At 37.2% G+C, this 25,062-nt stretch overlaps 1 protein-coding gene across 1 annotated transcript; it reads right to left on the bottom strand.

Annotated features, from left to right (window-relative positions):
• Positions 1-1,966: 1,966 nt before the first annotated feature.
• On the bottom strand, positions 1,967-3,049 carry LOC128258326 (uncharacterized). Its single transcript, XM_052989886.1, is given in 2 exon segments — positions 1,967-2,363; positions 2,365-3,049. Coding segments are annotated over 2 exon segments (843 nt in total). The 5' UTR covers positions 2,953-3,049; the 3' UTR covers positions 1,967-2,108.
• Positions 3,050-25,062: the final 22,013 nt, after the last annotated feature.

Here is a 25,062-nt window from a genome sequence, read left to right on the forward strand (position 1 = left end):
CTCAGTCCAACTCCGGTGTGAGAGTCCAGGTCGCGGCGACGACACTTTTCCATTTGAATTTAATTTTAATTTACGCCCAAAGGCCGGCCAGCTCTGCTCGTGATGCCCATTGCCATTTTCCGGAAATTGGCAACGGCAATGGCCAGAACATTCCGCATTCCGGACATGGCTCCTGCCTTCTGGCCTGGGACTTGAATGCACACAGAGAAAAATACATATATATATATATATATCAACTGTTTAAGTAAATTAGAAATCTTTATTAATGCGTTTACACTTTTTATTCAGTTTTCAATTTTGTGATATCTTTAATCGTATGTTAAGCGCAATTAAACGTAGTCAATTATGGCTTACATAATTTTTATTTTTTTTATCATTTAATACAATAATTAAAAACGTTTGAATTATTTAATTTTAAAGAGATTTTAAAAAGTTATGAACATATATTATTAAAAATAAATACATTTGTTTTATAAACTTGGTATCTTATATGCTATTTAATGTTTACAAGTTGTTGTTGTGACATGCTTTTTTAAGATAAAAACTTATTTGGGTTGTTTATGGCATCGTTATTTGTGTGTGAAGTATGACACTTCAAATCACTTTTTATTTTTTTTGGTAAAATTATTTCCCGTGTAAAAATGAACAGGCAATGCGGTTCTGGCCACGATTCTGACCAAATTTGAGAGGGCTGTTCGCACCGTTGAGTTAATGAGAAGAGACAGAGGTCGAGGGGAAAAAAGGGAGAGAATAAAGGCTAGATGTGGAGCAAAAGGGAGAAGCCATCGTACATTTTATGTGCAACCGGCTGAAATTTTTAAAAGAACAGTTGGTCTAATTGAAGCTGGCAAAATTAGTCTATACATAGAAGTTAGAAAACTCCCAGATTAAAATAAAAACAAGTACGCTATGTCAATCATATTCAATAAAACCTTCAGTGAAAACAAGTAACCCAGTATACTAGGATGGACCCAAAAATAACGCTTTAAAACCATATAAAAATGAACCATATCTTAGCTAATGAAAAAGTTTTTCCATATTAATTAGTAGCATAAATTCGTTGTCTACTCAGACTCTCACAATTATCCATCCTCCGTCAATCAATGTGGGTTTTTTTATGGGCCCGCTTGAGTCATCGCCATAGTGTCTGGTACTATGAGTAACTTTCCGCTGGCAAAAGTCGTGATTCCAAGGGCCGACTCATTAAATGCAGAGGGAATTAACAGAGGAACACAAAAAATAATAAAGAAATAAAGATAATGCATGAGAAAGATGACGCCGAGGGCAGAACTGGAAACCGACCGATTTGATGAAAACAATTTTCCAAATTTGGCAAAACTATTAACCACGCTACGTTAATTTCATTAGCAAGTCTGTCTAACTTGTTTCGGTGACCGTGTTTCATCCACACATACACACAGGGTATATATATATATATATATATATAAATCGCAGCCATTAAATGCGCTAATTAGTTGGTCAATTAGCGTATGCTTACCGGATTGTTTTTGGCTCTTTGTTGGCCCAAAGAGGATGGCTTTTGGGTGGCAGAAAGTGTGGTGTGGTAGGACCACAATCGGAGTCACACCATCACAGCTTGGACGTCAGCGTTTCGATCGCCCAACTGTCGCCACATTAATAAATCAGTTTAAATTAATTCAGTTGACAGCTTTTAGTCAATATTGTTGATAAATTGTTTTCTTCTTATTTCGGTTATTTGGTTATTTGGTTGTCGGTTTTTGGAAGCCTGCAGCTGTTGCCAAGGGGTGAAAAGAGCTTTGACTGGTCATTAACAGCATTTCAGCTTTGTTGATTAGCTCATTTTCGGACCATAACTGTGGGGATACCACTGCAGGTTCGGTTCTTAATGGAAAATAAATCGAATATTGTTTTGTCCAATGTGTTTACATACCTTTTCTCCAATGTTCAGATTAACAAAACATTCATTGCAAAACAAATGTTTAAGCAGGGGAATTTAAATTATATTTATTGCAGAAGTGATGGGCTCACAAAAGCTTTTTTTGTGTTGCTTTGTAAATTGAGTAACAACTTTTGATGAAATGGAATCCCTACTATCAAAAGATGAACAGAAAACTTGTAAAATAAAACTAAATAGCCTCGCTGTTTCTGGTCTCGCTAAGGATGTCGCTCCAGGACATGCTGAATGCATCCTGATCATGCATGCTCCTATTCTGGGCCCTTTCCGATTGGGCATTCTCGAACTCGGCCAGTTTTTCCAGACGGAGTTCCATCCGGCGTTCCAGTTCCTCCGTACTACTGGGCTTCCGTCTGATGGGAGTGTCCCTGCCGTAAAAGGACGATTCGCTGGCCGGCCAACGTGGCGTATTGTTTTGATTGACTGGCGGATTCAATGTCACTGAGATCACTGACGCTAGCTGAATAGTGATCGGAAGTCAATTCGAATTCGCTGCTTGATCGTGAAGTAAAACGAGCATCTCCAGCACCATTTAGAGGAGGGGTTACCCTGTCCTCACATAATTTTATCATGAGACAGCGACCACGGCATTTGAGGTTTTCCTGTTGGAGCAGACGAATCAGGTCTTCGCGGGAATCCATTTCCACATAGGCAAATCCTTTGGGTCGTTTTCCCTTCTTTGGAATAGTTAAAGAACGAATCGAAAAGTTGTTAAAAACCTTGTTTAACTCGCGTTCGGTACACTCCATCGGCAAGTTGCTGACCAATGCCACATATGGTGGACTAGTTGGCACCTGCTCTTCGAAATCGGGAATACTTATCTTCTTCGACAGATCAAATTTGGGTTTCTCGGTACCAACCCTGAAGTATAAATCGCTGTCATCCACCTCAGAGGTTTGTACCTGTGTCACGTGCAACATGGCCTCCAAACTGCGACCAGATTCACCTCCGGAAATTGAGGATACGGATGAGGAGCCAACCGGAGGCAACTTGAAATTACGCGATGACTTGGACATCTTCACAAAGTCAACAGCCAAAAGAAAAAATTATATATATTTTTGAGGTGACGCTTTTGTGTCTGCGTTTGTTTATTTAACTTGTAAACTGTGTGAGTTTTTTGAATTATAAAGCAATGACGTTTTTTATTTACTCCAGCAATAGGCATAGAATCTACGAAAATAATAAACACAAATCCACTTGAAAATTATACTAATTTGTATAGTAAATCAAAATCTAGATTTTTCTGGTACTAAGTACTTTAAGTAAACAAAGTCCAAAATAGAAAAATTAGCAACTTATTTGTAAGCTTTTAAGAACAAAACAGAAAAACTTGTTCATACAAATTTTTTATAAAATACAAAATAAGATAGTAACATGTTATAAACACTAATTAAAATTTTTGTTTTTTAGTCTTTATAGTTTTATATAGTTTTTAGCTTAGATCATAGCATTAAATTTGCAAATGTTGTATTTTTTCTTTAATTGTAAGTGCTTAAAAAAAACTTTTTATATATTATTTGAACCTTCTTCCATTGATTAGAATGATTTTTGACAGTTAATTATTTATTATTAATATGCCTGCCTTTAAGAGTTAATACAATCAGCAAGACCCTTGATAAGTTCTCGATCTGTATCTTTTGGGTACTGTCAATTCATTATTTAATATTTCCAGGCCGTGATCTCCTTCCAGCACACACTCCTCCAGTTAAGCACCTGCCCCAGAGCCTCAGATATATATCGACTATCTACTAGGCAAATGCCAAGGTTCGCGGATCCCAACTGACAACTCTCGGAATTGGTTGGAAAATATCAAAAGTTCAGCAAACAAATGGCATCGAGTTGAGTTCGAGTTTGAGTTTGAGTTTGGCTAATGCACGGATTGTGTCGTTTTCTGTTTGCTGTTTGTTAGTTTGGTCGGCATGTTGGCTTGTTGGGTTGGGCCGAAACCAGAGGATGGAAGGAGGTTTCCACATTAGGCAACTGGCAAACGGGCTACACCCATATTCCGTGGAAAATTGGGTGCGTTGGCCAAACACAAACTAAGGTAAGCTGATAAAAATCATGGCCTGCAGCATGAGTGCCAGTACGAGTGGAGTTTGGGGCCAAGTAACCAATTGCGAGTGGCCCAGGGGCTCCGAACCACACACACTCGTAGTACGTGTCTGGGACCGGGCATTTGGAACAGACAGGCTAAAATATTAGGCCAATTATATTTCAAAAATTTACATGACGATGATGTCGACGATGGCCGGGTCATCCACAGCCCAAGCCACATTCAAAGTCCCACTGAAAATAATTATCGTATCCTAAAAACACGAGAACATCATGCTCTTGGCATTATGATCTTAATTATGTTAAAAGATTATTAATTAATTCAAATATATGTTGAAAAATATCATCTGCCTAGGCATTGCAATCTTAGTTTTTTTTACAAAGGTTTATATTTTTATTATTAAATGTACCGAAAATAAATATTTCTTAAATGTGTATATTTCAAACATTTTTCTTTTACAGAAAACTACTTTCTTAAAAATCTCAGCAATGTTTTTTTTTTTTTTTGGCTAGGTCTGGCGATTCCAATATATTTTATCTTATTTTAGGCCTGTATCCATGTATTAAAACCCGTATATTTTTAAGGCCAAACGGTCTTACATAAAAAAATTTCAAGAATTTATAACACATTATACAAACATTTGATTCAGTCAAAAACAAATTCGCATATTGACACTATTTTCTTTATACAACTTTTAATTAAAAAAAGTAAATTTGATAAAATTTCTTTAAGTTATACTTTTAATTTTAAATTTACCTTTATTGGCAGTGCAAGTACAGTGAGGAAGCGTCAAGTGGCCTCCGCCTCCACGCTTTTTCAACAGTATCTTGATGCTCTCACCATGGAACGTGCATGGGCATAAGTCTGGTGTCTGGAGAGCTACTCGTATCTGGGCACTAGGATCGCCTTTGGCTACACGGAATTTTCTTTTCTTTTAGCTTGAATTCGTTGGAAAACGCTGAATGAAATGTGTGGTGTGTGTGTGTGACAGGGAGTAAGGAGGAAGGGGGGGGAAGAGGGGGCAAAAGGTGCAGCGAAGGTAATTAATTTCGAGGATTAGGCATCAGATTTTGGCGATAACAACGTGTCCCCATAATTCTCATATCGAGGGGCCAGACAAACACGTTCACAAGCCCTATCCTCAGGCCCATCTTGATGTACAATGTCTTCTTTGTGGGTCACCAAAGGGCAATACATTGAAATTAATAATTGGATAGTGGGAATAAGTTGAACTAGGTATAAGCAACTTACTTTCGAGCTGCATACAAATGTAGGCTCTTCGAAATATGACCAAGACTTGCACACTTGACTTGAATATATTGTTTTTGTGCATTAATCGTAATTTAATTGTTCAAAACTATCATTCCCTGTAAACATTTTAGATAATATACTTCTCTGGATAGCAAATAATAGTTTTAAAATCATTTAATTTAAATTTAAATGCTAAAATATACATAATTAAGTGGTTATCTAACAGCCACCATCAATACTCCCAAATTAAATGAATTGCCTAATTTACACCAAACACAAATCAAAACAACAAATTTTAATTTCTTGATTGTATTTGGTAATTGAGCCCGTTCAAATAAACGGAAAATATTAAACAAACAAGCCACTAATTATAATACCTAATCAGCGTTTTCTTTCACCTCTATTTGTTTATGTTGAGGGATACAAACTACCCCAGAACCTCAGAATTACAGAGCCCCAAACCAAAGCCACCGATCCAAAGCCAAAATTCAAAAACCAATGCAAAGCACACACACCAACGTGCACACCCGAAAAGTTTTCCACATGACAGCGTGAATAATTTGTCACCAATTGACGGAAACCCGAAGAAGGGGCGGTTCCAAAATGAAAACCGTCATCAGGTAAATGCAATTAGCCCCGACTCGGGTTTGATTGATGTATTTCGAATGAGCTGCGCCAGGAAAATTAATTAGCTTTAAATTATGTAGGTAGCCCGAGATCTGGAGAGCTGGTGCGGCTGCCACACCCCTCCCCCCAAAAACTCTATGCCAAGCTTCAAATAAGCTTGAGCACCTTATTAATTAATCAATTGGCTTCAGCAAATTGTCTCGAGTGGAGCAATTATCATGATTTGCTTAACTGCAGCTTATGGTCAACTGGAAAATGTTCATTAGGCGGTTCAACAATGTGGATAACTGTTTAAGCTTCTCTTCTAAAATCCGGAGTGCTGATAATTAGTATTGATTTTACTTCTTGCGGCTACAATCAAGTGTAATTATCATAAGTATATAATTTGTTTCGATCCCCAAAATGTTCTGTGGTAATACAAACATACATAAGTGTGGATACAATCTTTATCTTTATACATTTTTTCCTTAACAGTGAAATATTAAATTTGTTGAAGTAGAAATAAAGAAATTTTATGAATTTATCATTGGTAATTTATTTCCTAAGATAAACACTCTTTTTAAAAAATTGGAAAGAAAAGGCAATGTTATCGATTTGACAGTATAAAGCTACCCATTGAATTAATGTTGATTTTATTTCTTGTGGCTCTAATCAAGTGTTGTTATTATATGTATATTATTTGTTTCGATCTACAAAATGCTAGGTGGTAATAAAATTGAGGATACAATTTTTATCTTTATAAATTTGTTCCTTAACAGTGAAATATTAAATTTGTTGAAGTAGAAATAAAGAAATTTTATGAATTTATCATTGGTAATTTATTTCCTAAGATAAACACTCTTTTTGAAAAATTGGAAAGTGGAGGCAATTTAATCGATTTGACATTACTAAGCTACCCATTGAATTTCTTAAAATTCTGTAAGTCTTCCACCCCTGTTTAATAATCTTAATGGCCATCTTATTTGCGCCTGAATCATCGCATAGATGACTTCTCCCGGCATCAAAAAACTGGGGAATCTAAAGCCGCCCCATCGAATTTCGCCAAAATTGACAAATGCACGGCTGAAACAGGCTCGAAATGTGAAAATCTATCAATCGGAGGGTTTTTCACACCGGATTCGGTCCGCAGCGAACCGGGCACCGGGAAATAATGTGACTTTAGCCACGGTTATCAATAACCAGGCATCGATATTTTATGAAAATTGATACGCCACACACAGCCACACACACACACTCAGCGGGGGAGGAAAATAAAAATAAATAATAATGGCCATTATTACAGTTTATTCCATGCCGAATAGTTTCGCCCACTCGTCTGTTTGGATAGCGAGTCCTTGGAGTCTTTCGAGTCCTTCGAGTCCTTTCGCCGATGCCACTCATAAGCGAACTAATCCGTCAAAATTTATTGCCACCACCGAGGGGAGCCACTGTCGAGCCAATTGATAACGTGCGTGTGAAATTTATCAAATAAATTGAGGCCATAAATGTCAAAGCTGCGCATGATTCATAGACAGACAATCCGAGAGTCGAAGCAGAGTCCTTATTAGCCAGCTTCCGTTGGCCAAACAGCCAAGGAGCCAAGGAGTGAAGGAGTTTCGGCTCCAGTCAGAAGTCAATCCCACATTGGATTAGCTGACAAATTTCGGTAATTTCCGAGTGGGGCATTTATTCTGACTCGGGCGAATTTATTAAACTCCCATCAAATGGTAATGCGCGAGTTATGATTGGCATTCTTGTTTATCCATTATGTTGTCTACACTCGAAGAAAAAAACTAAAAGATTGGTTTTAATAAGTGTTTTTACAACTTACATAATATCTGTATTCATTTAAAACTAAATAATATAACCCCATAATTTGTTGTTTTGTTGTTTCTTTACCTTGCTACTTATATTTTGCAATTACTTACAAATTAAGTTATGTTAAAATACTATTGCGGCATGTTGTCAGTAAAATCATTAAGAGAGCTAACGAATTCATATATATGTATAACTTATATTAACTAATTGCATTATAGTTTTGGTAAGTATATGTATCAAGTGAATTATAAACGTTTTTGAGGATTTTAGATTATTTATTTGTATAAATTAAAATTTGAAATCAAACAATTAGGTTAGTTTATTAAAAATTAATAATTTATAACAAAAATTTGAATACCCAGTCGCTAAAAATATTTGTATTATCAGCTTGTGTGTTTCGCCCAGTCAGAAGTCAATCATTAAATTACAGGCTTACAAATCACTGCGTTTCCAAGTGGAACAGATTTTTGCCATTGCACATTTATTAAAAACCCATCAAACGTTAAGCCCCAAAATTACGATTTGCATTCAGCAGTCAGCATTCAGCTGGCGAAATTTCACCCACTTCCTTTCCCACCTCCACTTCCAAGCCCATTTCCATTTCCATTCCGATTTCCATTCCGATTTCCATTGCGATTCCCACTCCCACCATTACGCGGCGTAATCAGAAAGCGTATAGAGCACCGGAGTTTGAATCTGGGTTTTGGGTTTGGGCTTGGGTCTGGGATTGGGCTGGGGCTCCAGTTGGAGTTCGAGTTCCAGTTCAGTTCCGCGTGGCCATCATTATTCAGAATTTAGTTTACTTTTTGCAGCTCTGCCGCAGCTCTGTCTGCCCCGCTCTGTCTGCCCCGCTCTGACTCGCCGACTCTGATTGCATATGAAAGAGGTGAACGCTTTTTCACGCTATTATTAAATTTGGTTATTTCGCTGGGATTTGGCGCGGGCGAGGTGAAGGCCCCGAGTCGCTTAATGACAATGCATGATGGCACGCCCTGATGGAATACCAATTGAAGGGAAGCACTGCGAGAAAAAAGCCACTAGTGTTATGACAGAAAATTATATACCCCAATAATAAAAATAGCACAACATTAGACATAAAGCTAAATAAACAAAACGTCTCACATCATATAAAGCATGTGCAAAATTCTTTTAAATCAAACATAAATTTATAAGTATTTGATAAGTTCTGGCATTTTTTGTTTACTTAATTATATAATGTAACCATGTTTAGTTTTATTTTAATAAATAGCTACATAAGCATTTCCCATAAAATAAAATAAACTAAAATAGTTAAATAATGAGTCAGTGAAAATTTAAGGACGATGACCTTATAGATTCGCTGGCATTTCCCTTTGCTGGAGGTCAACCCTCATAAAGCAGAACAATGTATTCCACCTTTTGTCTTGAATCCTAATCCCAGCTTATACGTTGGCACAAGCAATCGTTGTAAACTAAAAACCGCTTCCAACTTTTACATAATAAATAGCCCGACAATGCGTTGGAACGGGACGGAATGGGGCTCTTAATAAAAGTCAATTGGCAAGACCACGCCCCCTCCCATCGCCTCCCCTTTTTTGCTTCTGCACAGCCATTTAAAATTTTAATAAAAAGTCCTTTTATCGCACTTAGAAGGCCATTTAGTAAGTTAAATTATACCCGAGTATTATCCGGACCAGCACCGACCCCCGAAAATCTCAATCCCAGTCCCAATACCAAAACCCAAAATCGTAGTCAAATTGGCCATGTTAAACCGCACAGCAGTTTGGCCCTTGTTGTTGTTGACCCGACTTATCTCTCTGGCCGAAACGGAGCCGCACCGGCAACGTAAACTTGCCGCAAATTGGCCAACTTGCTGCTGCTGCTGCTGCTGCTGCTTCTACTGCTGCATAAGTCCAATTTATTTTTGGTTTTTTACATCAAAGCGAAGACAAAAAGGCAGCGAAACCAAATCGAATTAAGCTTAAATCTACATAAGCTTTTTCTCTCTGTGTGCCAGTGGATGTGCGGCAAACTGCTAGGGGAATACGGTGGAAAAACTTTGCGAAATTTGCTGCTTAAATTTGGCTTTATTACATCCCATAAAAAGTATTGTAAGGTAGCTGGGAAATTAGAGTAGAACTATATCCAAAATTTCATTTTGAACATTTTGATTTTAACAAAGATTTGTAAACATATATTCTAAACTTTAAATTACTTAACTTAACACACTTAAGAACATTCATTTTATGACTTTTGTTCTTCTAAATGAATTAATTGAACTAAAAAATAAATTTCCTTCCTGCTCATATGATTTCGTAAAGTTAAGCATAATAATACAACAAATAAAAATGATTTTTAATTGTCAGATTTTAAATAAAAGATACGAATTTCTACGTTAGCCATTTTAGAACACATTTAAATTTGTGTATTTTCTTTCATCGAAATGTTGTGAAATAAATAGTGTTATTTGTTCTGGGTAAATCTTAACCCACTGTGCCCCAAGATTCCTGGTTGTTCCTCTGCCTTTTGGTCCATTTGCTTGCTATGGTTGCTGTTGTTGGCTGTTGTTGCTGGGCATGAATTACATTTCTCTTTGCATTTTGCTTGGTTGTTGCTGCTGCTGCTGTCGGTCGGTCGTTTCCATTTTTATTTCGGTTTTCCACTTTTTTTTTTTTTTTCTAAATGCTAATTTATGGGCATGTGTTGCCATTTGGTTGCCGTTGGGTAATTTTAGTGCCCACCAAAACACAGAACACAAAACACCAAGCACACGGCAACAGCAACAGCAACAACATCGAAACAGAAACCAAAAAACAGGAACAGCAACCGAAACACAAAACCGAAACAGGAAATGCAGCAAGCGAAATAAAAAGTGAAGTAAATTGCATATTTATGAATCTGTCAATTGTTTATACTTTTATGCATTCGGCATTTGGGACTATTGTTGCTGCTGCTTTCACACAATTTCCCAAGTTGTTATTTGGCCGCTTGTTCGCTGATTGTTGCTGTTGTGTTTTTTTAATGTTGCTGCTGTATTTTTTGAGCTGCTCTTGCTGCACGGCAACAATTTTTTTCATGTTTGCAATTATATTATTGATCCTAATTATGTTTGAACTGCATAATATTTATCTGACAGAAAACATACATTTATTTTTACAAAGTAAATAAAGTTTTATTTGATAATTGTTCATAACATCTATTTGGCTATTGTTAAACAGATGAAGTTATGAATTATACAAATATTTAAGCCATAAATAAAATTCAGGAGATTTTATATTTTATGTATGTTGTTATTGAGTTAACTTGATTAACTTATCAAATTTAAATTCTATTATTTATTTATTACATATAAGAACTGTGTCCTAAAAAACTTTTAATTTTTTTTGCTGTGTTTTCGATGTGAGAAATGTGTGTTTAGTTAATATTCAACCATTTGTTAGTTGATAAGGGTTAGTAATTATTTCCAGTAATCTGTTTTCTGTATGCTTTGGCTGCCGCCACGCCTCTTTTTTATGCTTTTCCGCCCTCATAACGTATGATTCCATTACCATTTAGGTATTCGCATTTGGATCCGTTCTGCTTCTCGGTTGTTGTGTTGCTGTCGTTCTTGCATGAATTGCAACTGCAACTGGAACTGGCCCGCCCCCTGACTGACCCCCTGAACTCTCCCTCCGCCCCCCTCAACCTTCGCCCCTAAGCAACCGTCCGCCACCCATCGCTGTCCGGCCGGCAGACAAAACAAACGCATTATGTATAACGAAATGTTTGCAAAAAAAAAAAAAAAAAAAAACACACACAGAGAAAACAACGAAAACAAGAAGAGAAAAAATTACACCTACTTCCTGTAGATGTCCGTTCATGCGTACACTGTGAGAAATGCTCGCTGGGCGGTGTTTTTCACAGCGGTAAGCTTCAAAGCTTGACATTTCCCGGGGTCAGCCACAATATTTCGTAGAAACCGCAACCAAAAACACATGTAGTGGCTATCTGACATCATCTGGAGTTTTTTTCTTTGGTTAAATGGAGGTTAAAACAAGATCTATTTAAAAAGATCTAACACATTAAGCCAACCTCTTACCGAGCTTGCGGGAATTAGAAAAAACTATGTTTACACAGTACAGGTACCTTAATGGCTTAAATATGGAAATTAAATAACTTGGGATAACGAAGAATTTTGTTAGCCAAAATTCCATAAAAGTAAATTCCTACCTTAAGCATATTTAAAAAAAAAAGATCTTTGAAACTTGTATGCTAAACTCTAAAATGTTTCATTAATATTAACCGAAATTTTTTTAGAAATAATTTAAATAGGAAAAATCGTAAAAGGAATCTTATCATATATTTCACCAAAATTAAAATGTTTACAAGAAGAAATATTTATTAAACGTCTAAAGTTGTTCAGAACCGTTTTCTAATGAATAAATCAAATCAAATGTGGGCACTTGATTTTGCTGTTTAAGTTTTTATAATGATATCACCAAAGAGTATTTTCTCCAAGTGCATGCAATAAACTTAAATCAATAAACAAAGCAAAGGAAAAGCACTTCCATTGTCTGTCCCCCGGTTGCCCTTTGCCGGTTCGGTTAGGTTCTGTTTCCCATTTGAAGTGAAGGCATTAAATAAGTCGAAAGGTATAAACACAAGCTGGCAAACAAATAAGGCCGAAACCAAGACCAAAACAGAAACCGGGACCGGAGTAAATGGTTTGGCATTGCTAAGGGAAATGGAAATGGGAATGGAAATGGCAATGGCAGCAAAACCGTCGAAATTCCTTCACAGAACATTTATTTTTCGGCTGCCTTTCGTTACACACATTGATTTCTGAGGCACTGGCCACTGCCACTGCCATTGCCCCACACAACCAGAAAAAACACGCGATGCAATAAACTTGAAAAAGGTAAATTGCTGAACATATTTTGTATCTTTCAGATACCACAACTGGCACCCGAAACTGCAGCGCCAGCAACTCAAACGCACTGAGCCAAGAAAACAAAACCGCCAGGAGGAAAACCAATATATGAAGATGCCAACCTGAGTGGAAGCGTTTCTTTAGTTTTCTGTCCTTAGTTTTTATATTTATGCACTTTTTCCCCCCATAACAACTTTGGCACTCGAACAGCTGCTGCTGCTCGGTAAATATTTTACTATTCGCAATCGTGGGATTGTACAATTGGATAGGTAACAGATAATCTTCGAGGACAATAAGATAGCTGAGTTATGGTCCTTCAGATGTACGGGTACTTTAAGTTTTGACAACACATTTGCCATGAAACTTTATTGAATACACTAGTTCTTATGTGGCACAACATTTGCTTAGATTGCATGTTCTACTTGGAAACATATTCAATTGAGTTACTTACTGAAGACGATGGCCGTTGTAGAAACATATATCTGAAAGAAAATATTAAAACACTGTGTTTTTAATTTACATTATCAGAAGAAAATTATTATCAAGTAGAAAGGTCGCTAAAAATCATCATATTTACGGCAGAACATAAAAAGCTTTTGGTTTGACAGTACTTTAATTTTAATAAAATTTAGTCACACTAATTATTAATACGATTTGGTGTAAATTTAAAATACTTATTCATTGCCATTTAGGACTCTTTCCATACAAATTTTTAGCAGTTTCATGTTGCAAACACAGTATTATAATCCCTCAAACATTTGTTTGTTTTTGTTTTATATGGCCACTTGAATGTGTAAATTACTTTATTATGAATTAATAATTTCCCACAATAATATGAGAATTACCACACCTTCTGTCTTCTGTCCGAGCTCGAAAGTGCAAAAACGAAAGCCACAAAAACAATTAAATTAACTGGCAAGTTAATTCGGTTGAAAAGCCACCTGGAACGATCGCTGCTCGGATCAGGCTTCGTTAACAATGTAAGTTGCATAATGTAACTGCTATTTTTAGCGAATAAAACCCGTTTCCCTTGGTGTTGGCCCTTATCTTACCGCTTAAGCAAAGTCAGCAAAAACGTGTCCTGTCGCTGTTCCGCTCCTTGACCACACATATACTATGTATGTACGTATATATTTTTATACACCATTTCTATAGAAAGGAATCCGCAATGCGGCAGCAGCGCGCGAAACATTCGGTGGCATGAAAAGAAGCCCGGGGGACAAGCGGTGGATAAAGTTTGGAGGAACTGACTATCTACGACAGCAATTCATTGTGGATACTCATTAGCAGCAGGTAAACACATTTCTGGAACATTGCTTTTAATTAGTAAAACAGACGCCCGGTGTCACGGGTTCAACAAAGTAAACCAAACGGAAGGGCCTCTGCCCGTCTGTCCGTCCGTTTGTCCGTCCGTCTGTCCGTTAGTCTGTCCGTTTGTATGTCCGTTTGTATGTCCGCTTGTGTGTCCGCCAGTCACCCTGTGCCTTTTTAATTGCAAGAACGTCAAAACATTTACCAAATTAACGCAATCCAAGCTCAACTAAAATGTTCGGGGCGCAAAAAGAAAACCACCAAAAAAAAAAAAAACAGACGAAAAACGGAAGAAAGACGCGAAAAAAATCTACCCCCGAATCGAAAAAAACAATGCTAAATGTCCGTCAATAGATTGCAGTCAGTGTGCGAGGGGACGACTCATTTCCGACGACTCTTATCAGATAAACCTGCTCTAATTTGTGTACACTTAGTCAACTGAACGAGGACGAATGGGAAGTGGAAATGATAGTTGGCCAGCGATATATATATGGGATACGTAATGAGTCTCAGCTGGTGGACAAGGCAGCGAGAGCATACCAAATCACCCTGGTCGAGGAAATGCTTTTTTCTGTTTTCATTTAATTTCACTTTGAGTCGCAAATCGCTTCTTTTCTTTTTTTTTTTTTTGTCAAAGATATACCCTTGAGATATGGTGGGCATTTGTGAATCGCCATTAATCGGTGACCCCCAAAGGGACTAGCAATATGCATTTGTGTAATGTACCACAGACATGCCATCTATTAGAAGTAACAATTTTGTTAGATTTTATTTAGTTTAAGTATTTTTACCAACAAGTCATCCGTAATTTTTCATTTATTTTCATTAGTATTTTATTGCAAGTTTATAAGATTCCTAGCAATTGATTTGAAGAAATTGTTTGGGAAATTTTAATAATTGGAAGTCCTCTTAATATTAAATTTATATTAAAATTAGTAATATATTAAAAGAGTTTGTAAGTGTATATTCATACTACCAATCAAAATAAAGGTATTTTTTCCATTATTTAATCGAACTTGTAAAGAACATAATAACTTAATAGCAGAACCCTTTCAATCACACATATTCTCATACAGATTTTAAGGGTATTTCTTAAGTAAAGTGTTCAAAAAAAAAATTCCCTTTGCTTTCTATTTCTTTTCAGCATTCAGCTTAGAGTTTGTATGTATATCTGGGTGCGTTTTTTGTCGTCTTTTGCGTTTGTTCTTTATATATATATATTTTTTTGTTGGTTCATGTAAAGTGTAATATATTTTTTCGGTACTTTGCAGCGGACAGATACATTTAAAGTCATTCAGTGCAGACATCAGCAGGGCAGTTGAGGAGGGTTGAGGAGGGTTGAGTAAGAATGGGAATGGCAATGAGAATGGGGATGGGGATGGGGGTTCCGGAGGTTGCGGGGTCAGTGGATCGGGGAGCGTAAGAGACAGCAACGAATTAACTACAAACGACTACACATTAATGCCAACTTAACAACAGAAGCCGTCCAAGCGGCAGACAAGCTGAGTAAATGGAGGGGAAAAGGGCAAGGTGTTTTCGGGCAGCAAAAGGAAGAGTCGATGGACAGCATGAAATACCAGAAGCTAACGACTACCAACGGATATACGACCGACTGAAGCTGCCTGACAAACTGCGGGTGTGAGGGAGAGATCCGCAAGATACAGATACAGCTACAGCTACAGATACGAGATACGAGATACGAGATACGGGATACAAGATACGACCCTGGACATGGTCACGGGCATGGCTAAAATACAATATATTATGCGTGCGTTGCCTCTTTTTTTTCCCCCACTTTTTTCCCTCAGCTCTTTTCAGTTGGCAACACAGAAAAAGAAACAGAAACGGAGACACCCCTACCGCTGGCATTCTTCAAAATTAACATACCACGAAAAGTACACAAGACAAAAGAAGTGTTTGCCATGTTACTAGATGGATGGCTGAGTGGATGGATAGATGGATAGATGGATGAATGGATGGATGGATGGATGAATGCATGCCCCGTATCTTTGGATACTTGACCACTTTGGAGAGCAAGTTACGGGGCTGCGGACAGCTGACGGCCAGTGGATCCGATGACCGTGTCCCAGGTATTAAACATATGGTCGAGATTTACCCAGTTGAGTGTTGTTATAAATCGGGCCATTAAGAGCTGAATTCTGGGTTGTTCCTTGTTGCATCGCCTCACTAAACATGGAGTTTACTCGAAAACTTATTATGGTAAAGCTTAATATGGTATAATACTATATTTATAATCAGGATTATATTTTTTATTAAAAAAGAGCAACATTTTTTTTGCGCAAATTTAACTCACATTAAAGTTTACTGACAAACTTTATAATAACATTGCATTATTTAATTTTTGTGGTGTCAAAGTTGTTCTTTTATCTAAGCACCTCTAAAACTCATACTTCATTACGTTGTAAAGTTTACTTGAAAATTAATCCTCTAAAAAATCAAGCACTGCCCAAGTATTTGTCATTATATTCAATTGAATTAATGGGCAGGCAAGAAAACTCGAGTTAAAAGCTTATCAATCTGGATGATCTTAGTTGATGGTGAACTTTCTATGCCGTCCATGCCAAGAAACATTTCTTTTACGGCCCATTCACGTGGATCCAATTAAAGTTGCCACTCTGGCAGTTTTTCCAACAGCCTCTTCGCTCGAGAATCCTTAGGAGGGCACAACCATCGATGGAGTTTCCACAAGAGGAAGCCACAGAATGCTTTGACAACATCAAGGACGAGATGATGTGATTCCGCCTTCGGCTTGCTTCAACCATAGGAAATTGCGCAAATCCTTCAAAACTTTCGCCTAGCCCAATGATAAAAGTTCGGCGGCAAATCCACCCAAGTCGCTGTGGAGCGGAACTGCCATCTTATTAGCGCTCCCATCGACTTTCCTGTGACACTAATCCCGCTGCAAGTTGCCTGCACTTCAGCTTCAAGTGGGCTGCACATAATCCGCAGCTGATCCACCCAAAAATAAAAGCAAAATAACAAGCAAACAAAAGCACCAACAAACTGACAACAAAACGAGGCTAACGTCGATGCCGATTGCGATTGCGATTGTGATTCCGATTCGGCATTCGCAATTCGCAATTCGCGATTTGCGATTTCCTCTGGAACAGATTAAATTCCAAATTGTTTTTCATGGCCCGACAGACAACTGAGTCCTGACTTTCCCCCTATCCACATTGCAGGATTTCCGAGGGCCTGTGCCCCAGGCTCTGGCTAATTCCCATATGCAATGGAAACAATTTGTACTCTACTCTTTATTTCCTTACGCTGTACGCGAGGAAGGATAATATTTTCCTTAAAACTTCTTAAAATAAATAAGGCACTCTCTATCAGTCACGTTGTGGTTGTTTTGTTTTGTTGATAGATTCGTTGAATTCATAATATCATTAAATTCTATTTGATTTTTAAATTTGATTTGAATGTATAGGAATATCTAAGTCCGATTATTTTTAACTTTGTATTTGTATTTAAATGAAAAGTATTTCCATTTGTTTTTTACTTGTTCTATTCCAAGTGTCATAATGTCATAATGTAAAATTAATTAATGTAATTTTGTAAACTTTACCAATGATGGGTATTTCATGGCTGTTGTAATTGTTTCTAGTTTACTTGTTTTTATTGCTGCGTTTTTTCGTTGCCTTTCTGTGTCTGAACAAGCGCGTTGATTTTATCAAGCTTATTATATGGGTCGTGGTCGCATCATCAGGCTGGGGTGCAACCCTTTTTAGGTTCTTAAGCCGCTGCAACAACAATGACAAGGGCTTTTTTTTATGGGGATCGGTTGAAGGCATCGGAATCGGGGCTTAGCCATAACATCCAGTTGAACGACACACAAAAAATAACTAAGCCAAATATAATGGTTACACAAACAATTGCAAAAAACTGCGTTCTAATCAATTGATTTCATAAAAAAGGTTTTCATAAAATCGAATTATGGTTTAACAGAAGTTTTAATCCGTTTCTAGGCTATATATAAATAAATATACATTATACATGATGTGTAATATTGAAGTTTGAATACATTTTGGTTTAGAAAACAATTAATATAACTTTTTTCAGTGCACCCATCTATGGCTGGGCCTCAGCTGGCATCCTGGCCCGCATGATTCGCTCACATCCACGTCCACATCCAAGACCCTTTTGCTGGCGGTGGTGCCCCCAAGTGCAATGCAGCGCGAAATTCCACTCATTTTTTAACAAGTTCTCAACGCTTTTGTTGCACAACAATGCGAAGGTTGAGTCCGGGGACAAGTCAGAGAAAGGGGCATCCAAAGGGGCAGGGGCAGGGGCCGCCGTGGCACTTCATATCATAAACTTAAGTACCAGCAGGGACCGAGAAGACAGCGGCATCTCCAGCCCTCCTTCCCTCATGGCTTTGCTCAGTTTCATGCGTACTCCCTTACCTTCAGAAAGGTAACCCAAATAGTGTTGGCCATCAGGAACAAGCTAGAAAACACATTAAAATACATGCAAGTGCAGGTTTCTTTTATTGGAAAATAACAAATGTGTACATAGTAGAGGCAAAATCAATTCTCAAACACAAAGTCTCCAAAAATCGATGTTATTATGATGGCAAATGGTGGTTCAAGCTATGAAAGTTCGGCTTTATCTTATTTATATTTTATAACCATCTTCAGATAGCATACCTTATAAATGCTCAAGTTACGTTTTTTTATGACCAGTCTTAAAGCAGTTTTAAATAATTCAATATGAAATAAGCATAAAGCTTTTACTAGGTTTAATTAAGTGGTCACTTTAGAGACTATACTAGTTAAATATTTAAAAAAAAAAAAATTAAAATGTAGTTATTAAGGAACTAAATGTTTTATACGTTAAGTGTTCTTAGTTTTAAAATCATTTGAATCAAAAAAATTTATTTATTATTTTGGGTACTGAAATAATTCGTTAATTAACTAAATTTTAAGATCAATTTCGAAAATGAAATATTTAATATTTTATATAACAGTTTTGTCTTTAATCTATATGGATTTTTCTTTTAAATTAGTATATTTTTGAATTATACAAAAGCGGATATCGTTTTTGATATCTGAAAAAAGGCCAAGTTTGTCTTGAAAATAGTTTTTCCGGCATCACTGATCCCAAGTAACCCAAGAGCCAGCATAGTTTGTCAACGTCAGCGGCTGCTACCGGAGTGGCCGCTACCGCTTTTGGTTCTCGTTTTGGTTTTGCTTCTGATGATGACATTGACAGTAGACCCCGGACCCCCTCATACCGCTCCACCCCCCCTCCGGTACGCCCCTCGCAATCAGCTGTTGCCGGCGAACGGGCTGCTCAAAGAACTACCTACGGGTACTTAGAATGTTTTGGCACAATTAAAGCTGCTGGTCGGTCGGTGCCTGTCTCACTCAGCTGACGTTGTCGGGTGTCGTCAGTGTCTCTGTCACTGTGGTTGGCCTCTTGTTGTTTATTTCCCTTTACCAACTATTTTTTTTTTGTCATCCAGCCAGCCGCACTGTGATCTTAACAAGTGAAAAGCTGTGCATCAGGCCGATCGTAAATAGGGAAACTAATTGGAGGAATATTTTAAGAGAAATAGCCAATTCTCATTCAAAGAAACTGCATTAGAAACACGTTCCTTAAATATTTCAAGAAGTTTATAAAACCCAAATTATGCCTGCTTGATTCAATTACAAATTTTATTTTTAATGAAGTGTACAACCATTTTTAAAAGCAGTTTATATCCTATTAGATCTAATATACTATTAGCTGCTTTTAAAACTAATGAATTTTTGTTCATTTGATTGAAAGTTCAATTTGATTGATTGAATTACCAAAAAATTATAGCCAATATCTTAAACATTTTAAGCTTGTCGAGGTACCTAAAATTCTTTCTAAGCTATGTTTTATAAATAGTAATTTGTATGAAGCATAATAACTTTCGGCAGGAAAATAAAAGAACTAAATAACCTTTTTAACCTTCTTACCTTTAATTTTTATTTATATCCACTTTTTGGCAAACAAAAAAGTTGTATTAACAAACCTCACTTACATGTTATGATAACAGTAGATAAGATTAGGCTTAGGTTTTTTTGGGAAATTTATAAGTATGTCCTTTGAAATAAAATGAACTGATCCGATTCTCGACTCAACTCTATTTGGCAAAGCAAGTTTGGGCCATTCCCTTGGGTTTAAGCCCAGTGTGCATTGTCATTGTCCCATCAGAGTTTTGCTGTCGCTGTCATTATTGTTTGCTTTCTTGCTGCTGTCGGTTTTTTGTAACCTTAGAACTTCTCAAGTTGTTGCTGCCTTTCTCGCAGCCTTTGTAAATGGGCATAATACCGGAAACCCGCAACACAACAACAACCGTCGACAGTCCGACCGATCGACAGACTATAGTGGCCGACCAGCCAAGCGAACAAGCGACCGACTGACACCGACAACGACAACAGCTGAGAGATTGCACTGTGAGAAAAAGTTCGGTCGAAACAATACACTCGTTATTACCTTTTATTGAAGATGAAATACAGAAATACTGAAATATTTTTATTTCAATCAAATATCTTAGATTTAAATCATGAATTTATTAAACATTGAGATTAATATAATTATTATATGTTCATTGCTTCAGTGAAATTTGTATTTAAATAAAAATCTTCAAGGGACTGGCTAAAAAATATGTATTTTACAGCACTTTTATTATATTTAATGTATTCAAAAACTACACCAATAATATACTACGTTGACATTTTATATATTTCCTCGAAAATAAGCTCAGAAATACACCTAGGTAATACATTTGAGATGATAGGCTTCGACGAAAAGATTTTAAGTACCTTACTCGAAAATGATTTAAACTCGATTGGAAAACCTGTGTCATCCAATTACACAAATGTAGTTCGTAATTTTTCTCGGTGTCGAAATGAAGCTGGAGTTGGACACAGGAACCGGGGATCGGGTCGGGAAAAAGGGGTTTCGGGATTGGGATGGGGTATCTTGGTATGTGGTTCGAGCAGCTGAGTTCTTGCCGGTGCGGTTCGGTTCGCTCCGCTGCCTCTTACTCATTTCATAACAAAACGCCACAACAAATATCAAAAACAAGTAAGAATGCAATAACAAAGGGTTCATATAGAAACATACCTCTTATTCAGCTAATGAACTTTTTTTAACTTATCATACTATTTCTGTGATGAATAAATATCGTACTTTTCAATAATACTAAATATTTTCTGATCACTTTACGCACCAGTAATTTAATATGAAACATATTATGAATGAACATTTAAAAATAATATTTTGTAAAGCTTTTCAAATATTGTTTTTCAGTTTTTCAATATTATTTAATACTTTTACTATTAAGTTAGTACTTACTTGGGAAAAAAATCAGCAGGTTAGTAGCTAAGGAGCTTTTTTAAGTCTCCAATTCGAGGGTATAACTTGCTCCAAGACAAAGCCGCAGTGCCGTCTTGGCCGCCATCCCTTTCTCTGCCAGTGTATGAAAAACTTGCCGGCGGTTCCGGTGAAAATTCACGTTTAACCGAACAATTAATAGAATCCACTCGACAACTGCACAATTTACAACATTGTGTTCTGTCCACCGAACTCCGACTTCGTCTGGCGGTTCTGTTTGTTTGTCTGTAACTGGCAGCATAATTACCACATATTTTCTGTAAGTGGCACGGTGCGAAGTTCCCATTTAGCCAAGTCGGAGGCACAGAGTTGGCCACTTCCCAGACCGCCGATGCCACGGGAAATGAGATTCATTCTTAGCGTTTTTCCCTCCCGATTTCGCCTTTTGTTTTCCGCAGCATTCCAAAAATGCTATGATCAGCACTTCAATCTTTCGAGTTGGGAGTTTACCAAATGCCCCGGAAAAACCAAAAGAACAATTCACTTTGTTCACGTCTATGATATGATTTAATTAAATAATGGGAGATCACAAGGGAATTTGATTTAATTTGCCATCATTCGGGGTAATAATACCTAGCTTGGAACTCGTAAGTGGATCATTGTTATTTTCAATTAAAATGTATTGACATAAACAAATCTCTTCTGGTAAAACCAAAAGGGAACGAAATTCTGAAATCAAATCAAGTAAAATCTTTACCCCTTTTTCCTTTACCAAATTAATTTGTTTCGGATACCATAGCTACAGTTTGGGAAATGGAAAATATATAATTAAATATCGAAGGGGGCATGTGAACTACTAAATTCAATGAGAATGATATTTTAAATACTATAAATTGAATATAGAGCGCGGAAACCCCCAGGTGAAATGGATGCCATGACCAATTTCATTTAATTTCCCCTTTTTAATATTTTTATATCCGTTCCTTTGTAGTTTTTTTTTGCCGCAGACGCCACAAAGATCATTAGCTGATAGCCGGCAACTAATTGATGAGCGTAAAATAAAAAGCCAACTAATTTTTAATTAAAATTTGTATAATCCACCGCCATAATTAATTCTCATATAATTTGGGCGGCGCTGGCGACTTCTGTTTTTCGTTTGAGCCTGTGTTTTGGGGGCCCATTTACATAATTTCATAATATGGAAATGGATCTGCATCGGGGCAAGATCGAAGATAGAAGCTATTAAAGGCAGACCAACAAATCAAAGTTGATCGGGAGGAGGCCTTCTCCAGAAACAAATTGCAGATCGGTATCTTTTGATGCGTAATTAATAACTGCAGGGGGACCCTTAAAAAAAAGGAGGATCCCAAAAAAATGAACCAAAGCAAGGGGAATAATTCCCGGATCTGTAATGTGAGACCAAAGAAAAGGAAAACTGGAAACCGCAGCGGCAGACAATGGAAACCGTCGTTCGGGGAAAAGTTCGAGTTGTGTGGAAAAGTTGAGTGGAAAAACCTACTGGAAAATCCGTGTCTGAACCGGGTTCTGCTGTTGTTTGTTTGTTGTTTTTCCTTGCACCCATTGTCCACAAGAACCTACCCGACAACTTTATTGATAGATTGCGATTTCTGGGACTATTTCTCGGCTGCCGTACGAACAAAAGGCAACAAGTTTACAATTACCTTTTGTCAATGCGTGAATTCTAAAGGAGGTGAAAGCCGAAATTTGCGTAACAATAAACTTTTCGCTCGCTGATTTATAGATATTTAATAAAGCACTTTCCCAGGCATGCATCTTAAGCCAAAGATCGGCGAAAGAGCGATTATCATTTGCATGATAAAAGTCGCGGTACTTCAGGGGGAGGGTATGGGAATGGGAATTGGATAAATGGGTGTGTCCATGCAATAATAACAAGCTCCTTGCTGCACCCTGATCGTTTAGTTTACTGTTTTTCACCACCTGAAATGTACCCCCAAAAGATTTCCACAATTTTCCAATGCCGTTTTCCCCTTTTGTTGTTTCCGAGCGCAAAATTATGACGCAATTTATAGTTTTTGAGTTCCATTGTTGAGAAGGGATTTCGGCCGAGGCATAACTAAGATTTATTTCCGGCTTTGTGAAATTTACACCACATGCCACCGGAATCGGCTTTTTCTGGCCAGCAGCTGTAAGTTCAGCGAACCAGGCGGGGCGGTTTCAAAAGAACAAAGTTCTTCATTTTATTTAACAACGTGAGAATCGGATGGATCAATCCCGCGCAGATTTGAATGGGCATATACTGGCGTAATAAAAATGTTTATGACCATGGCAACCGGCTGTAATCCGTAATCTCCGCCCTGGCATCCAAACAAAAGCTTCGCAAGTCCTTTCCTTCATAGTTTTTATTTTTTGGGCATTGAGCATTTGCCTTGAGAATCGGTCATGGCAATAATTTTAATCTGCTTTTCATTGATTACAGTATGTTTTCTGGCGACTTTTATGCCTGTAACGATGGATGGGTTTTTTTGATATCAGTTTATGGCCAAAGGAAATGCGACTTTTCATTTTTGGTGGTGAAAAACGGCAATAAAATGCTGCGATTAATGTACAGTCACGGTGAAAAATATTTTCACTTCAGGTATGCCCAATTTTATGGTCATCTTTAATGGCTTATTAAACTAACGGTTTTAATATTTTCATTAAAGTAAAGTGCAAATGAAATTAAATAAGCATTTAAATTTAATAACATTTTTTGTATTTGAAATAAATGAAGGCTTGATGTTAGGTAATCAACAAAGTTATTCTGCATGAATATTATTACTTTATTTGGTTTAACTTAAATATATATATATATACATAAAAATGTTTATTACTGAACACCCTTTGGTGGTTATTTTTTTTACTAATTCTTATCTTTAAAGAAAAATGTACTCTCCAGACCTTTACTTTGGCTTTAAGAGATGCCATCAGCAAAATGCAAATGAGAAACCATAGTTTCTTATCGCTGAATAAATTGTCGGTCAATAAGCATATGGGAGACCCTAGAAAGGCATCACAAGGAGTATAACTCATCGGGAAAATGGTTGCGGTCTCTAGTTTCTGACAGACTTCCCCCGGCGCTGGTGATGCAACAATATTTCATCCCAATAAAATATGAAATATTACGACTCCACTGGCCGAGAAGGAATTTCGGCCTCGTATCGCTGAAATCATAACTCAAGTTGGCCGGCGTTATGTAATCCAATACCAGAACATAAAGTGCACGAGATGTGGCACTCGTTACGTGGCTCTATGTTAATATTGTGCCATAATTTATGGCACTTGCCCCGATTTCTGTGTCAACGCTACAGTATAAATAACAAATTTCGGTTTACGACATCCGCTGACCTTCGCTGACCTCCCACCACCTCCACCCCCATCCCCGACCACATCCAATTTGTACTCGAAATCTTTGGGGCCAGTGTCCACAGATCATTTGAAAAACATAAGACAACGACTGGCTTTGTTCGTAGTCTCCATTGGCAAATGCCGAAACATTTGATTTGTGTGCCATCAAATGCGAACTCTATTGGCGACCTTTCGGGAGATAAGAAACAAACTATATTTCTCAAAAAAACAAGTATAATTGCACATATAGTACGTTTACAGCAACTCGGGTTGAGTTCTATTTAACTTAAGTTGTTAATAAAAACGTTGTGGAATTAAATGAAAGGGTTTTAAAAAAGGAAAAACTATTTAAAGTGAAATTGTGTAAGCCGCGATTATCATTTTAATATTCAGTTCATTTTTGGCCCCATCTTGTTGGCTTTATTTTAATTCATTAGTGAATGCCGCTCGCTTTTATGATCTGGCTGTAATAAATATGTTGGCAGCGAATCGAAAATAAATATT

The sequence above is a fragment of the Drosophila gunungcola genome (genome assembly GCF_025200985.1).
Source record: "Drosophila gunungcola strain Sukarami chromosome 3L unlocalized genomic scaffold, Dgunungcola_SK_2 000003F, whole genome shotgun sequence".
NCBI lineage: Eukaryota > Metazoa > Arthropoda > Insecta > Diptera > Drosophilidae > Drosophila > Drosophila gunungcola.